The sequence below is a fragment of the Miniopterus natalensis genome, chromosome 16, assembly GCF_054644295.1.
Source record: "Miniopterus natalensis isolate mMinNat1 chromosome 16, mMinNat1.hap1, whole genome shotgun sequence".
Taxonomy (NCBI): domain Eukaryota; kingdom Metazoa; phylum Chordata; class Mammalia; order Chiroptera; family Miniopteridae; genus Miniopterus; species Miniopterus natalensis.
This window is the reverse complement of record NC_142096.1, coordinates 14,526,401-14,542,894: the sequence shown is the minus strand read 5'-3', so window position 1 is coordinate 14,542,894 and position 16,494 is coordinate 14,526,401. Positions and strand designations below refer to the sequence as shown.

The window sequence follows — 16,494 nt, the reverse complement described above, 5'->3', positions numbered from 1 at the left end:
GGGCGCGCCCGGCAGGGGGCCGAGGAGCCCGGGTTCTCCAGGGCGCCCGGGCGGCGCGCGGCGGGGCCCGGGGATCGCCACCGGGTCCCAGCTGCCCCGGCCGCCTCCGCTGGGCGGCGCTGTTCCCGGAGGGCGGCGGCGCGACCCGGGCCCGGGCGACCCGAGGGGGCTCGCTCGGGGCGGTGGGGGGACCGCCGCACGACCGGACCCCCGCCCCTGCGGCCGCGGCCCGCACCCCCGCGCGCCCGCGCCGCGCCGGCGCCTGGCCGCCCGCCGGGGGTTATGAATGGGCGCAGCGGAAGCCCCGCCCCGCCCGGACGTGACGCCCGGCCAATGGCAGCGCGGGCTGCGTGGATGGATGAGGTCAGCGCTGTCGTGTCGGGAATGGAATGTGTAAGTGTAACATTCAGAACCGGGTAACACTCGCGACCGAACGCGGCGGTCGGCGGCGATCGCGCGGGGCCTGCGGAGCGCCGCTCGGGGCCGGCTCTGCCCGCGGCCAGGACGCGCCGCCTCCCCGCGCCGCCGCCTCCCCGCGCCGCCCGCAGCGCCGCCGCCGCGCGCCCCGGGGGCCGGCCCCGCGCGCGCCGGAGTCGACAGCGCCGAGTCTCGGAGCCGCCGCGGAGGGGAAGGGAGAGCGATGCAGGGATTCGTGAGGTTACGGCGCCCCAGCTGCAGGAGGCACTAGCCGGCCGCGCCGGGCGCCGGCCGACGCGGTGGGGAAGCCGAGCGCTGCGCGCGGGCGCGGGCAGGAGTTGAAGTTGCGTTCCCGGGGCTCGTTCTCCACGCTGCCGGGAGCAGCCCGAGAGGCGAGGGGCTCGCTTCGCCGTGCCATCGATTGGGCACCGGGCGCTGTTTTTTTTTTCCTTCCCCCTCTCTTTCTTTCCCTCCGTCTTGTTGCATGCAAGAGCCTTGCAGCCCGCTGCTCGCCCGCCCCGGGCGCGAGGGCTCCAGCCCCGCTCTCTCCCGGCCATTGTGCAACCCGAAGATGAAAGACCGGAGGGGAGAAAGTTAAGGAAATCGCCCACATGCGCTGGATCAGTCCACGGCTTGGGGAAAGGCATCCAGAGAAGGTGGGAGCGGAGAGTTTGAAGTCTTTGCAGGCGGGAAGATGGCGGACTGGAGCTGAAAGTGTCGATTGGGAAACTTGGGTGCTTCTTGTGTTTATTGACGATCCTCTTGACCCAGGCAGGACACATGCAGGCCAAAAAACGCTATTTCATCCTGCTCTCAGCCGGCTCTTGTCTCGCCCTGCTGTTCTATTTCGGAGGCTTGCAGTTTAGGGCGTCGCGGAGCCACAGCCGGAGAGAGGAGCTGGGCGGTCGGAATGGCTTGCGCCGCCCGGGTCCCGAGCGCTTCTGGCCCCGCTTCCCGGACGCGCTGCGCCCCTTCGCTCCCTGGGATCAGTCGGAATACGGGGACCCCAGCGTGCACGTGTCCCCTCGGCAGAAGCGAGACGCCAACTCGAGCATCTACAAAGGCAAGAAGTGCCGCATGGAGTCCTGCTTCGATTTCACCCTTTGCAAGAAAAACGGCTTCAAAGTCTACGTGTACCCGCAGCAAAAAGGGGAGAAAATCGCCGAAAGTTACCAAAACATTCTAGCGGCCATCGAAGGCTCCAGGTTCTACACCTCGGACCCCAGCCAGGCGTGCCTCTTTGTCCTGAGTCTGGATACTTTAGACAGGGACCAGTTGTCCCCGCAGTATGTGCACAACTTGAGATCCAAAGTGCAGAGTCTCCACTTGTGGAACAATGGTAGGAATCATTTAATTTTTAATTTATATTCCGGCACCTGGCCCGACTACACCGAGGACGTGGGGTTTGACATCGGCCAGGCGATGCTGGCCAAAGCCAGCATCAGTACTGAAAACTTCCGACCCAACTTCGATGTTTCTATTCCCCTCTTTTCCAAGGATCACCCCAGGACAGGAGGGGAGAGGGGGTTTTTGAAGTTTAACACCATTCCTCCTCTCAGGAAGTACATGCTGGTATTCAAGGGGAAGAGGTACCTGACAGGGATAGGGTCGGACACCAGGAATGCCTTATATCACGTCCATAACGGGGAGGACGTTGTGCTCCTCACCACCTGCAAGCATGGCAAAGACTGGCAAAAGCACAAGGATTCTCGCTGTGACAGAGACAACACCGAGTATGAAAAGTAAGTGGCTGGGCCCGGCTCCTGGGCCTCTTGCGGGGTCAGCCTGGGCCCTGCCCACCTTGTCCAGGTGTGAAGTTGGGGGCTGTTCCTGCCGGGTCTGAGCCTGGCACTGAGCAGCCTGGTTCAGGTGCGTGGCTAGGAGCTGGGGACCCAGAGTTTGAGCTCTTGGGGCAAACGGCAAAGCCTGGGGCACTTTCCTGGGCCAAGTAGGTGACTGTGTCTCCCTCTTGCTGGGAAACCCTTCAGACTCGTGTGTCTCCTTTGAAGGTGTGGGTTTGATCCAAGTTGGGAAACCGCTTCACCAGGGGGCCTGGGGGGGGGGGGGAGGTGGTGGTGGTGGTGGTGGGCGGGCGTGTGTGAGGGTCTAGACCTGGCGAGGCTCTGAATCCACCCACAGTCTGGAGACCTTCCCCCAAGATTGATGCTTTATTTGCTTTTCTCACAAGCAGGGGGAACTGCTTTCCCTGGAGTTTTCCCAGCCTCCAATTGTCATCTTTCCATGAGCTTTAAATTTGTGTTAGCAGTGGAAGTGTTTTGATTTTAGCTACTAAACTCAGTGCCTGTCTCTTCCCTACCCTCCATGGCATTGACTTTTATGAAGGGAGAGCATAAGTTGGTTGGGGCCTGTGATCTTTTCTTTTTTCTTTTCTTTTCTTTTCTTTTCTTTTCTTTTCTTTTCTTTTCTTTTCTTTTCTTTTCTTTTCTTTTCTTTTCTTTTCTTTTCTTTCTTCTTTTCTTTCTCTTCCCTTCTTCCTTTCATTCATTCATTCATTTATTCATGTCCATTCGTTTGTACGTACGTATCCTGTCTCTTCCTAGGAGGAGCTCTTTTTAAAATCTGGGTCTCAGCCCCACTGCTGTCAACTCCTGTTGCTAATTTAGATTTCCCTCTCCCTTTTGTCTTTATCTATTTGCATGTAAATTGGAGACTGTTACTCTTTGAATGGGCTTGAGATGCCTCCTAACCCTCTGTTGCAGGCGAGTTTTGTCCAGTTGCTAAGTAACTGAGTTGCTTACTTTGCAGCCCTTCTCGCTCTGCCTTTTCCTTCCCAGTGACAGAAACTGACACATTGGATTTGGGGTCAAAACTAGTCTCGAGGAAAGTGCTTTAACCTGACTGCGCTTGGCGGCTCAGTTTCCTGGTGGAGGTGTCAGCACCCCGGACACACGGATGCCTGGCGGTGAAAGAGTTAGTGGGTTCCTACAGTGCATTTCCACGTTACGCCAGTTAAAAACCAGAGCAGCCTTGTGCTACCCACGGAAGGAAGGGGAACCTCTCAGCTGAGTACAAGAGGAACTGGCAGAGGCTGGCAGATTTTACAGTTGATTCATGAAATGTAGAATAGGGGAAACGCTTCGTAAACCTGATTGGAACAGGAAGGGGTATGGTGGGAACGAGGCCCTGAAATGAAAGGTTTGATTGTTGTCTGTGGATTTCCTCAGACACCCGGGCCTCGGGAGGAGTGATTGGAAGGGAAATTAAGGTCCTCCTACTGGATAAATAGACAGTGTAGGAGAAAGTATCCAACACTCAGATTCTCCAACCCCCAACACCTTTTCACACGTAAGAAAAGCCTGAGGCTGGGGCCAATTAGGAATTTATATTCTACTGTTCTTCAGGGGCAGGTAGTTCTGTGTGAATGTTGGGTGCAGCTGAAATGGATTAAAATTTTGTCACAAAAGAAACAAACTCTGGTTAGTAAAAAACTGCTTTGTTTACAGGACATTTACATTGACCTATTTCTGTGGGTGCTTGTAAGGGAAAAAAAATGCTTATAGCCTTTCAGGAATTTCTTTGTCTGGCTGTTGGTGGAGTATCTCAAGATGAAATCTAACTTTTCAGTGTCTTCTAAGGCAAATATCACCGAATTTTGTGAAAGGGTTATGGTGTTCCTCATTCCTCCAAAGGAGCTGGAGCTCAGATCTCATGTTAGGAAATTTGAATTATACATTTATTTGGGAAATACCGTCAGTCCAATTAAACACCCCTACCTTCTTTACCCTCTTATTCCCAAAATAAATATTAAATCTCTACAGTCTCCGGTGAAGCTTTTTCTAGAGATTGGCAATAATGGAAGGAGGGGTTAGTTTCCTAGAAACTTTCATTTTTGCTAATTAAATTTAATTTTTGACCTCTTTGTGATTGGGCCAAGAAACCTGACACCCACAGCCTTGTTTTGGTTTATGATTAAAGACCACAAGGGGTCAGGACCTCAGGATTGCGTCTCATTGGAAAAGTGGCATTTAGTTAGGAAAGCAAGTTGGCTCTTTCTTCCCGAGCAGGAGTTTCTAGAGCAGAGTCGCTTCTGGATTTTTTTTTTTTTCCTGCTCTTCTTTTGCACACTTTCCAGTTCTAACCTTGTTGAATAGGACAGAGTGGTGCTGCAGGATGTTCCTATTCATTAGCCTGGTCTCCATGGAGTTTTAACTCATTCCTCACATTGGGTGACCAGAGCTCTTTATCTTTGAGAAATGGTGCTTGCAAACATAATTGTCTTTTACCAATGACTTTGGGACACATGAAGGTGAAGAGGGGGCCCTGAAATGTTGTGAGAAGGCCTGTTGCGCTCTGGAGCAACAGTAACTACTGTGCTACTTAGACTGATGTTTTCAGTCTGGAGCAACAGTAACTGTGCTACTTACACCGATGTTTTCGGTTAGCCTTGCATATGTGAGACACAGAACTCCTAGTGCTAATCTCTCCCGGGCTTTAGAGAAGGAGATGATACTGAAGTCATCTGAGTCTGACTTCTCATACTGACTCATTTTGTGACTTGATGCACTACCTTGAACCTTAGTTTATCCTTCTGTGGAATGGGTTTTAGACTGCTTCAGGGGTGCTCCCAGCAGTCATCTGGTCGTGCCGTGTAAAAACACCATCAGTTTTCATCTACTTCTCTTTTTTATTAGCAAATGCCTATGAAAAGGCTTCAGTTTAGTTTGCTGCCACAAGCAACTACATGTTAATTTGCTTTGGACTTACGGGGTCTGATAATCAGACTGAAAATTTATGGCTGAGTTAGTATACTATAGAATATATACCAGTGAATCAACTAAAAAAAGTTCTTTTAGGGGAAGTTACCCTTATGTGACCATAAAGATTTAGTGCTAAATGGTTGAGGACTTTCATCTCACCTGCACTTTTGTGAAAATCGGACGTTTATTATTAAAAGTATAGAGAGCTACATAGAATGAAGAAAAACACTTATTCTTGGAAGAGAGTAGTATTTTTGATCCAGAATTCCAGCATTATATTAAAACATCCGTTTTTATGACACCCATAATTAACTGTCATCAGTTAAGTATATTAACAGGTATAGAAGACACCGGCTGAAATAAGTGGCTGCAGTGATTAGATGATTTATAATGAGGCTTTAGAGAAATTCCTTCTATTTTACATTCTTTGAGCTTCTTATGCATCCGTACAGAATCACTGTATTTTTGCATGAATTTCATAGTTCAAATCCCTTCAAAGGATATTATTGTGACACTTCAAATTCAGCTTTCTGAAATAGAAGAAAGAGAAGGAAATGAGAGGTGGCTGCTATCTTTGACCCTCCAAGGAAAGCAGTGGTGAATATTTTAAGCAGCTCTTCTGGGAACAGGCAAGATTCTGTGGCGGCCTTTTTGACATCCTTGCCTGTGTTGAAGCCATGCCTCCCAATCCTGGTGTTTTTAAGGGTCTTGAAACTAAGTGATCATTCGGCTCCAACATACTCACCTTACAGATTTAGACAGTGAGGGATAAAATGTTCTTAAGGAACTTGCTTGTGGTTAGAGAGCTGGCCAGTGGCAGGAGTAGCCCTGGCATGCAAGCCTTCTGAATTTTCCCCTGACCCGCAGTCTCCCGCTGTCAATTACAGACACACTTGAAAGCTCTCTAGCCACTGGACTTTTATTGATGGTGTTTCTTAAGGGATTTCTCTTGGAATCCTTTGGTAAGCTGATGAAGATTTTGGACAAACTTTGTAAAAAAAAAAAAAAAAAAAGCACATACATGCACAATTTGTCATAAAGGTGTAGGAGTTGACACACAGCCCCTTACTAAGGGCATTCTCAGACCTAGGAACTCTTGCTCTAGGGCTAACATTTTGCCTTTCATTGCTAACTAAGATGTCCCTGCCTGGAACTGTTTAGTCTAAATAGGAGTTTTTGGACCTTTCATTTTGGCCCGACGGGGTTTGGGGAATAGGCTGTGAATTAACTGAATGGTAAGTTGAATTCAGGTGCACTTACAGCTAAAAGAAATATGCACAAGACAAGTAGTCATTTGAAATGATTATTTGCTTATTTCCCATGATCCCAAAGTGTATTAGCAGACACCTTGAGCAAGTGCAGGAGCCAGCAGTGAACCATAGGGGACTGTTTTCTTCTCCACAACGAAAGGTGGAGATGGTGCTTCTCAGATTTTAAATGTAAAATGTTAGCGCCTTTCCCCCCGACAGGTGTGTGAAAGCACAAAAGTATTTCTAAAATAAACCACATAAGCACAGTTTAAAAATACAGATAGTGCCAGCCCTGTGCAAAATTATGAAGTTGTCAGGTGTGTTTTCTTGCACCTTAGGTTCTAGTTCTCTCTGCTCCACCCTTTCTCACCTCCTCTAAATTTGCTTTCTTTTCTTGAGAGCACTTGAGAGCCTCATTTCCAAGGAATCTGCAAATAAAGGTTGGGGTGCTGGGTGCTACTTCTAGGGATGCTTGCATCTTGATTGACTTTAGTTCAACAAATGAAGGTTCAGAGCGGAATCTGTGACTTAAGCCAGGAGCCTGCAGGATTTTGTTATGCAGAGACTTGGGCAGGCCCTGCCTCTGGGAAGGAGGCCACCTTTGGTCCCCCTGACTGTGACAGCAGCTTTGGATGGGACAGGCTTGGCAAAAGGGGAGCTGTCACCCCCTCAGCTGGTGATTGTTCTCTTTGTCAGAAGGTCTACAGATGTGCCTCCTGAGAGCACAGTGCTAGAAACACTTGCCAGCAATGACATTGAGAGCCCTAATGTCACAGGAGAGGCTGTGTGCAATACGATCTGGTGGCTTTGCTCACAAGCTCTTGCAAGGTGCCTGGTCAGGCCATTCTACAGGTGTGTAGACTGAGACTAATGGTGGTGAGGTGCTTAGTCTAAGGTTGCCTAGCCTGTAAGTGGCGCAGGTTTCCTAGCTCCCAGTTCTCCAGTTTTCACAGACCTGCTGTGACCTCATAATGTTCACCTTTCAGCACAGCTTCTTAAGAAGGGACCAGGTCGCCCTGGCTGGTGTGGCTTAGTTGGCTGAGCTTCGTCCTGTGCATGGAAAGGTCCCTGCCAGTTGGATTCATGGTTGGGGCACGTGCCCAGGTTGCGGTCCCCAACCTGCGTGCATGCGGGAGGCAGCTGATTGGTGTTTCTCTCTCACGTTGATATTTCTGTTTCTCTCTCTCCCTCTTCCCCTCTCTCTAAAAAATCAATAAAAACATATTAAAAAAAAAAATGGACCAGGTTGGGCTAAGTGGTCATTGGATTCTGCTGTCTAATGAACACATCCCATGTTCAAACGTGAACACGTGAGCTCATGTTTCCAAGAGCTTAATGACAAAGTGTTTTTACGTAAAACTCTTCCACCTGTGACCAAGTTCCTTTAATAAACAGAACTCCCCCCACCCCAAAAGCCTGGAAGATTTGTCCCCTGCCTATTATTTGAATTTACCTTTATTAGCCCTTTTAAGCCTTTCAACAACTATATGACATGAGTTAAATCCCATTTTACAGATTAGAGGGTGAAGTAAGGAGCCCAAAGTCACATCTAGTAAGTCAATGGCCGTGTTCTCACCAGGGTCTTGGATTCTGAAGACCATTCTCTTTTGTCTACAAAATCTTGCCACCTTGCAACAAACAGTTTCTACCTATTTTCATGCTATTAGTGAGTTCAGTGGGACTCAAGTGTTTGTGTATTAGGTCTTTTTCCATTGCTTTTCTTTATAAACATGTTTCCCAAGGAGGGGGAAAAAATTGGCTCAGAAATGGGATAAAGATGGCACCTAAAGCATTGAACTCCTTGAACTGTTTCACTCCAGGAGCTTTATCACCTTGTCTATGCAGATCCTGCTTTTAATTCTTTCCTAGCGCTCCTCTGAGAAGAGTGAGAAGTGCACCGAGTGGGACTCCTGGGCTCCCTGGTAGCGCCATGCAGGGTCTCCCCCTGTGGCTGTCAGTGAGGTGAGGTGGGAGACAGGAGCGACTATTTCCCAGGTGGACAGTGTGGTCCAACGGGCATGGTAGAGCCACTGGAAGATTCCGTTCCCCACATCACAGGCCAGGTTTCTGGAACTCCTTGGTCCTCAGGCTCCCTAACGAAAAAGAGTGCTTAAAAAACAATGAATGTTATTATGCACAGCCTTTGTGGGAAATTGGGAAAGTAAGAGCGCCCCACTGTTGCTAAACTTCGTGTCCCTGGCCTGTTATAACACACACATATAGCTCTGTGATTAGAGCCTTCTCTCTCTGCATATCCAAGTACCTTATATCGATATGTAATTATTACTTAGCTAAAAGTAAGTAAATAATGAATTCAACACATTTTCCTTAAGTGCTTTGTTTGTGCCAGACACATAGGTGTTGGAACTGGGACCCCGGCGTGAACCAAACTAATTCCAGACCCGTCTCCTCACCATTCTTGTCTGTTGGTTTTGTAAACTTGAAGTCAGACTTTAAATGTATGTCTGTATGTTGTTTTTCCTTCACATTATCAGGAGCATTTTCCGCATCTACTACACAGGGAAATCCTATTTAAAAACGGGATTTTTAATGGCCACATGATGGCTTTTTTCTAACTCATAGCTGTAGTTTATTTAATCATTTACATTTTCTTAGAGATTCAACTTGTTCCCTGTCCTCTTGTTTTTGGCTTATTATAAATGTCTGTGATGAATTTCACTGTATTGAGTATTTGTTTTTTTGTGGACTACAGTCTCTCTTAGAAAACACCACAGAACTTCCTTCCCAACTCCCCCAACCCAGTCTTCTTGGAGGAGGTGTTTTTGAGGTGAGGCTGAGCACCAGGCTCTGAAGTCATCATGAAATGACTGCTTGATAAACATTTGTAGGTGTTAATTGGTCCTGCAGGGGGTCTTTGAAGCTCCCACCACTTCTGTTCCCTTTGAAGTTTTGTTTTCCCCAGAGCCTAAAGCCTTTCTTACTGAGCCCGGGTCCTCAGCCTCCCTCCTCCCTGCGGAATACAGCCTTTCCTGGCATTTCTGAAACTGCAGGCTTCAGCTGGGCCGACGCCATCCTTTAGCTAACCGTGCCAGTTAATCAAGGCCCTGTTTCTACTTCCTCTTTGATTGTTGACTCCATGGTCCATTGGAGGTGAACTGGGGCATGGCTTTACCTCTGGGCATCCCGGTAAGGAAGTTCTGGGATCCCAAGTGCAAATGAGACACTTATTGCAAGTGATTTAAAATCTGAGACTGAAAAAGTAGACCAGCAGTTTTTGCTTCATTATGTGCAGGACTTTGTTTGCATCATAATTGCTTTGAGCAGCGATGAAGTTTGTGGGACACCCTTCCTCCTTTTGTGTTTGCTCTTGTCTTCTCGGCAGCCCTTTAGAGAGGGCCTGTGTGTGACCCTGCACCTGGGAAGTAACTCACCCACCCAGGTTCCTGGACAAGTTGCTTAATCTCTCAGCCTCAGTTTCCACATCTGGGGATCATAACACCTCACAGGGTTGCTAAGAGGTTAAAATGAGGTGAAGTGCGTGAATGTACCTTGTAGATGCTATGTGTTTTCAAGGTGTTATTATTAAAAACTATCTTCCTGTCATTTTCTGATCAACCACAGAGGTTCGCTTAGTTTCATAACTTGGCTGTTCTTAACTAAGCCACAGAAATAACTCTACTCATCTCTTCCTTGAAACTTAGTCCCCAGAAAATTGTGGCAGGTGCCCCTTGGAAGCCCCGCCACTGTTTGTGTGGGCCGTTGGAGACCTTTGTGGGCCCTTCACACTGGGGCTTGCAGGTGATGTGGTGCAGGGTGGGAGCAGATGAAGAGTGGTCTCCAGGGCAGCCAGACACTCACTCCCTACCTCCAGGTTCACTGCTCTAAAAATGCAGGTGATCCTTTTGCAGTTGAGCTTTACGCCTTCACCAGTTGAAGGTGACATTTGTAGAGGGGGGGATACCTTGTCTAAATGGAGCTCTGCTACTCGTGGCCTCTCAGGCTCTTAGGTTGCAAAGAATAGTAAATCGCTCAGGCCACCTTAAGTCACAGGATTTATTATGAGGGAATGTGGACCGAAACTCACCTGGAACTCTTACTCTTAGGTTCTCAGAACCCAGCACGATACCTGGGATGGCTCCTTTCTTCCCACTCTGGGCCTTCCTATCTCCCTTGGCTAACACCTCTGTTCCTGCGTATGTCTTCCAGCTCCTGGCCAGTCTTTCCTGAGTCCTCTTATCCAGGCCCTGGAGGGAAACCAGCCTGATTACTCCCTCTGGGAGAGCCATTCGTATTACGTGTGCTATGACCTAACCAGTTAAAAGACTGCCCTGTCACATTGCCATTCTTGACTTAATTGGTGGCCATCCTTTTGCAAAGAAGAGCCTGAAGTGGCTTCCTGGAACAGGGGACTGTGGTTAGGGGAAGTTGGCTGTGGCAGGCACTGTTGAAGCCATATCCTGTTGGCACTGACATATTTGAGCCCAGTCGATCATACTGATAATAGCAATAGCAACAAATATTTCTTGAGCACGCACTGCGTGTTGTGTCCTGGGCAGTATCTTTAATCTTTATGTCCACCCAGCAGGAAGATACTCGTTTTAGGTGCCGAATGGAGGCAGAGGAGTCCCTCAGAGTGACTTGGCTAAGAGCACACACCTAGGATAGAACCGAGGCCATCAGATTTCCGAACCTGCGTTCTTAACCACGGCTTCTGCCCAGCTGGAACTGATGTCATCAAGGCCCGGCGCTCACAAACAGTAGCATGATTGATTTATGGAATATCACTTGGGTTTCTCACCTAGAATTTATTGAATCTTACCTTAGAGAGACAGTTCTAACCAGTTTGGTAATCTGGTTTCGCAGCCCGCGGTAGATGAGAAGCTGCAGATTTACGGAGAGAGGGATTCTTGTAGACAGCTCTGCGAAGAAGGGACAGCTGGCAACCTGAACGCAAGGAAGCGGGCCAGGAAATTATAAATGTAACGGCCAGAAGTAAAGAAGCGCTGCAATTTAAGAACAGCTGGCCCGGTGCCCGAGACCGTGTCCTCCAGACTCTGCAGGAGTGTGCCTGTAAATCCCACCCCGTGCACCGTGCCTGTCACCAACCTGAGCTCCTGTAAATATTTGATGAACGACACCGCAGCCTGGTGTTGACCCTGAGCCATCACTTGTGTACACTGTCCTTTGTTTAAGAAAGCAGAGAAACAAGTAATGCATTTTATAACTCTTTTTTACCTGTACAGTTAAAATAAACATATTTTGGTTCTCCTAAGAATAAGACCTCCATTTGAAAACTTTTCTACCAGGCTTAGCAAGTTCCCCAAAGGCTCCAGGTACATGGGGGTCTCCTATGAGTTAGCATTGGAGTCCTAGTATTTGTCCCTAACTCACATTTCTGGAGTTTTATGACTCGTATCAGCACTTGTTATAAGACATAAAAAGTTTCCTGGTATTGTGGTGTGGGCCTGTGTTGGTAGCTGTTCTTGATTGGTGCCCAGAATGACTTGGGCCATAGGTTTGGGTAAAGAAAATGGCCCTAGGCCAGGCTGGAGATTAGAGACTGGAGAAGGGAGGTTGCTTAGAGGTTGCCTTGGCAGGTATGTTGGGGCACCTGTCATTAGCCTGTTTTCTTGCCATTCCCAGGGGTGCCCAGGATGGGAGCTGCTGGGTCAACGTTTAGAACGGATTGCACACTTCCTACATACATTCCAGCACCCTGACAGGTCGGTGGAAATCATGCACAGCACTGCTGATAAAAATATTACCCCACCGCCTTCCTACTTGAGCTTGCCCTGGAGGCTTCTCCATCATCTGTTCCCGTGATACCAGGGTGGGGGTGCTGCAGTCCTGCCTCCCTCTCTGTCCCCAGCTCTGTGGCTGAGCCATGTTCCCCCTCCTGCTCCCCACACCCGCTCTTCTCCCTTGGAAAGCTGCCCCCAGCTCCATGTTACTTCTTCCAGAGGCATTTCCTTGGTGGCCTCAGATGCGGTCAGATTCTCCTGGTATGTGCTCTTACAGAACATTTAATACTTTACATAGCTGTGGTTTTATATTCTTTAACTATTTGTTTTTCTCTCTCCCCAGTGGATTGCGTAGGCCCTGATGGGGAGGATTCGGGTTGGTTTTTCATGAATTTACTCAACAAATGCTTATTGAGCACCTACTGTGTGCGGGTATTGGGGATTCAGTAGGGAGCCAAACAGACACGTGTCCTTGCCCTCAAGATGCTCACTGTCTAGTGGCTGGAGGCTGATGCCATACCAGTTAGGGCTCATATTAGAAGGCGCTAGATGCTGTGAAGAAAAGCAGCTCATGGAAAGGGGATGTGGCCGTGGGTCTCAGGCTGGGGAGCTTCTGGAGATGCAGTGTGGGCCCTGCTCCTGGCTGGTCAGACTCTCTAGGGAGGGCTTACCAGGTGATTTGGAGGCATAATGGGGGTGGTGGTGAGAGTTTTGCAGTTTAACTTTGGAGGGGAAGGAAGCCTCCTTGAGAAAGTGACAGTGAGCTCACTTACTGTTGTATCTTCACAGCCTAGCACCGTGGGAGGCCACCTAATTTTTGTTGGATCAATGAAACAAATTACATTTGTTTAACCAATGAAAAGATTCCCACTGTTGACCGTGTATTCAAGGCTGATTTCTGAAGACGTCACTCTCTGTGGTTTATAAGCACAGGCCTCCCTGCGTCCCAGTCCTCCAAGTGCTCTTGGATCCTTTGCTGATTCACCGAGAGTTCCTTTTTGTCTTCAAATGGGATGTTTCTTTCAATAAACTTTACCCCCCCCCCCAAATTGTTTGTTTCTTTCTTTGTTCTCTTGGTTTACTGTTGTGTTGGATATGAGTATCAGTGATCTCAAATTAAAATGAACTGAGTGTGTTTTCTGCATAATATGGATCTAAAGAATTTACTGTTATAGGAAAAACCATTATGGTCTTTTTATCATTTAATTTTAACAGTCTGTAGACATTGGGACTTTTTGTCCCTCCTTAATTGCAATTTTTCTCCCAAATGGTCGGTTGAATATAACTTTTGGCTTACATTTTTTGTTCAGGTTACATCCAAACTCTGTTAACTGATATTGAAGCATTGCCCCAGAGTATATAGTAACATCGTGCTTAATTGAGCTGTCAGGCTTCTAATGAATTCATATTGAGATTTACCATTTAATTAAAAAGCAAAGGGGAAGAAAAGACAGAGGGAAGGTGTAGGATTGTTTCTCCCACTGGCTTCCATTTCCTGCGTTTAAAAATCTTCTGGCTTGTTTGTTAGCTTGTGGAATTGTCCAGGTTATTGCATAAAAGTACTGAAGGTGTATAGATAAAATGGAGGCTGCACTGTATCACCATTACCTGGCTTCTTAGCGGGCCTTAAAAATTGATTTGGATTTGGGGGCAATCATATGACACTTGATTAAGTATGAATTATGTTTTATGCTTTTACAAAGCTTGCTAAGGTCATTTTCCCAAATGATTTCTAGGTCTGTGTATCTGAACCAATCAGAAAATCTAATCAGAGGGGATCTAATACTGAAATGCATTTGCTTTTCTGAGAGGCAGAGAATAAATTTTTCTTGAAAACACCATTTCTTATGTGCTGCATGCTCCTTTAAAATTCCCACTGCATTAAAAAAGCCACCTCTAAGCAGCACCTTTTATGATAACTGCATTTGTAAGTAGGCGGGTGTAATGTTGCAAACCTGTAAATGGAGGGCAGTCACTCTTTTATTGCTTCCAAGAGTGGAAATGTATCATATTTTCTGTATTTATATTATAGACTTATATTACATGTTTTTAAAAAATTGAACAGTATTTTATATTAAGGTAAAATTTAAGTACCTGAATATTTAGTACAGTGAAACAAATGAGTAGTATTTTCCTGACTTATTTTAGACTTAGCTATGCCTGAGTAACCCAAGTAGGATAAAAGATTAACTATCAAAATAAATCTTTTCATTGATATAATTAACATATCACATGGGATTAGTTTTAGACACACAACATAATGATTTGGTATTTGTAGACACTGCAGAATGATTACCACAATAAGTTTTGTTAACATACAATACATTGCCTCACAGTTATAGTTTTTTTCCTTGTGATGAGAATTGTTGAGATCTGCTGTTAGCAGCTTTCAGATGTCCAGTATCGCATCGCTCTCTGTGTGGTCGTGCGTCACGCGGCGCCTGGAATCCTCTGCGAGAGCGCCACCGGGTGATGCCATTGTTGTGCAGACGCCGTGGGGGCCCTGGCTCAAAGCTAGGCGCTGCGGCCCACTGTGCGGCCCACCGTGCGGCCCACCGTGCGGCCCACTGTGCGCGGGGCCGCGCGGCGTGGCCATTGCTCCCGGGCCACAGGCCTCTCCCGCACGCCGGCCTCCAAAACAACACGAGATTAAATCACACACCAGAGAAAATGCGGCAATTAAGAGACGAGGTAAACCGATGTCACGAGGCTGCTGCTGGTGTAACACCACGTAGCTTTACTCTTCGTGAGTAGAAAGAGGACACTCTAAAATGATGGCCAACAGGACAGTGGAGACATAAAGCAGAACCACCGTCACTTGTTTTCGTCCCTGAGTGTTGTGTGCCGTGCGTAACTGCGTGTGCTGCACGCCGAGACGACTGGCGGCGCAGCGGGCTCGTGGACAGCAGCGTCCCCGCAGACGGGAGCGATGCGTTGTGCTGCGATGTGACGGTGGCTGTGGGGCACTGGGTGCTGGGGAGTTTTCAGCTCCGCATAATCTTAAGGGACCGCTGTCATCTTGGCCCGTCGTTGATTGAAAACTTGTTATTCAGTGCATGACTGTAGTCGCTGTGCTGTACACGAATTCCACACATAGGTGAGATCATATAGTATTTGTCTTTCTCTGACTTATTCAGCATAATTCCCTCAAGGTTCATCTATATTGTTGCAAATGGTAGCATTTTCTTCTTTCTTAAGGCTGAATAATATTCCATTGTGTGTGTGTGTGTATAAAATATAATTTTCTATAGCCATTCATTCGTTGATGAATACTTAGGTTGTTTCTGTGTCTTGGCTATTGTAAATAACGCTGTCAAAATAAATCTTAAGTTTCTATAAAAATACCCTAAGAGACAAGCGGCCTTAAATTCAAAGTCGAAGTAGATATTCCAGATATTCTGGGGTGTGTAGGTGGCTGCTGGTGCCTCTTTAGAACTCAGTTTTCCTCGTCTGGTTTTCCTGTGCGGAGACCTGAGCTCAGTGCGGCCTGGGACTGGCGGGTGTGTGCGTGCGGTGCGTGTCTTCATGTCTGTGCTGCGTGTGTTTGAGGAGGAGCGTGGTACACATGCTCCCATGGTGTCAGATGGTTCCATCGGGAGAGGAGTAACGAGATCATGGAAGTGACCTTAAAGATCCAGTGTAGCTCTTGCATTACATAGATAAGGAAATAGGGATCCAGGGCAGTCGGGCAACCTGCCCAAAGTCCTGTAGCCCATGTGACAGCAGGGAAATAGAACTCACAGCTCTTGATGTCCAGCCGTGTATCGCATGGAGTCGCACACGTGGCGCTGGAGCCCAGTGGCTTGACTTCCAGAGGTGGCTCCGCCACTGGCTGCGACCTGGGGCTCCTTACTTCTCTGCTGTCGTTTCTTGACTTGTAAAATGGGGATAATTATAATCCCGACCTCATAGGGTTGTTGCTGTGAGGATTAAATGAGTAATATCACACGTAATGTGCTTAGAGCAGTGCTTGGTACATAGTAAGCACTCAGTAAGTACCCACCGTTACTGTCATTAATCTGTCTCATTGTATCACGTTAGACTCATACAGTTTCAGACTTACCGCTTGTGTGTGTTTATCATTGTTTTCATTTCATTTCTCTCATTTGACCTGTGTGTTTACGGCTCATTACAATTGTAATGTGCAATATGATATAGTAGCTTGCCCGACATATAGAAGCTCAAGGTAGTTTGGCAAGTGCTCAGAATTCCAACCACCTGTTGTAACTGTTGCCAAAATGAAATGGATTTTCATTTCCCATAAATTGTTCAACTAAGGGTCAACGTCATTAATATGACTTTTTGTCTTTAAAAAAGAATCCTTTCTCCTTTTATGGAAGTATTCTGTTTCCTTCCAGTTCAGTGAAGCTTGGGTCTTCTTGTTTCTGCCTCTTGAAAATGCCCTAA

At 47.5% G+C, this 16,494-nt stretch overlaps 1 protein-coding gene across 1 annotated transcript in view; it reads left to right on the top strand.

Annotated features, from left to right (window-relative positions):
• The first annotated feature begins 636 nt into the window (after window positions 1-636).
• The window catches only part of EXT1 (exostosin glycosyltransferase 1), a 235,994-nt gene continuing 220,136 nt past the window's right edge, over window positions 637-16,494 (top strand). The window contains exon 1 of the mRNA XM_016207771.2: window positions 637-2,159. Coding sequence (XP_016063257.1) covers window positions 1,198-2,159 — 962 coding nt within the window. The 5' untranslated portion in view covers window positions 637-1,197. The remainder of the gene's footprint in view (window positions 2,160-16,494) is intronic.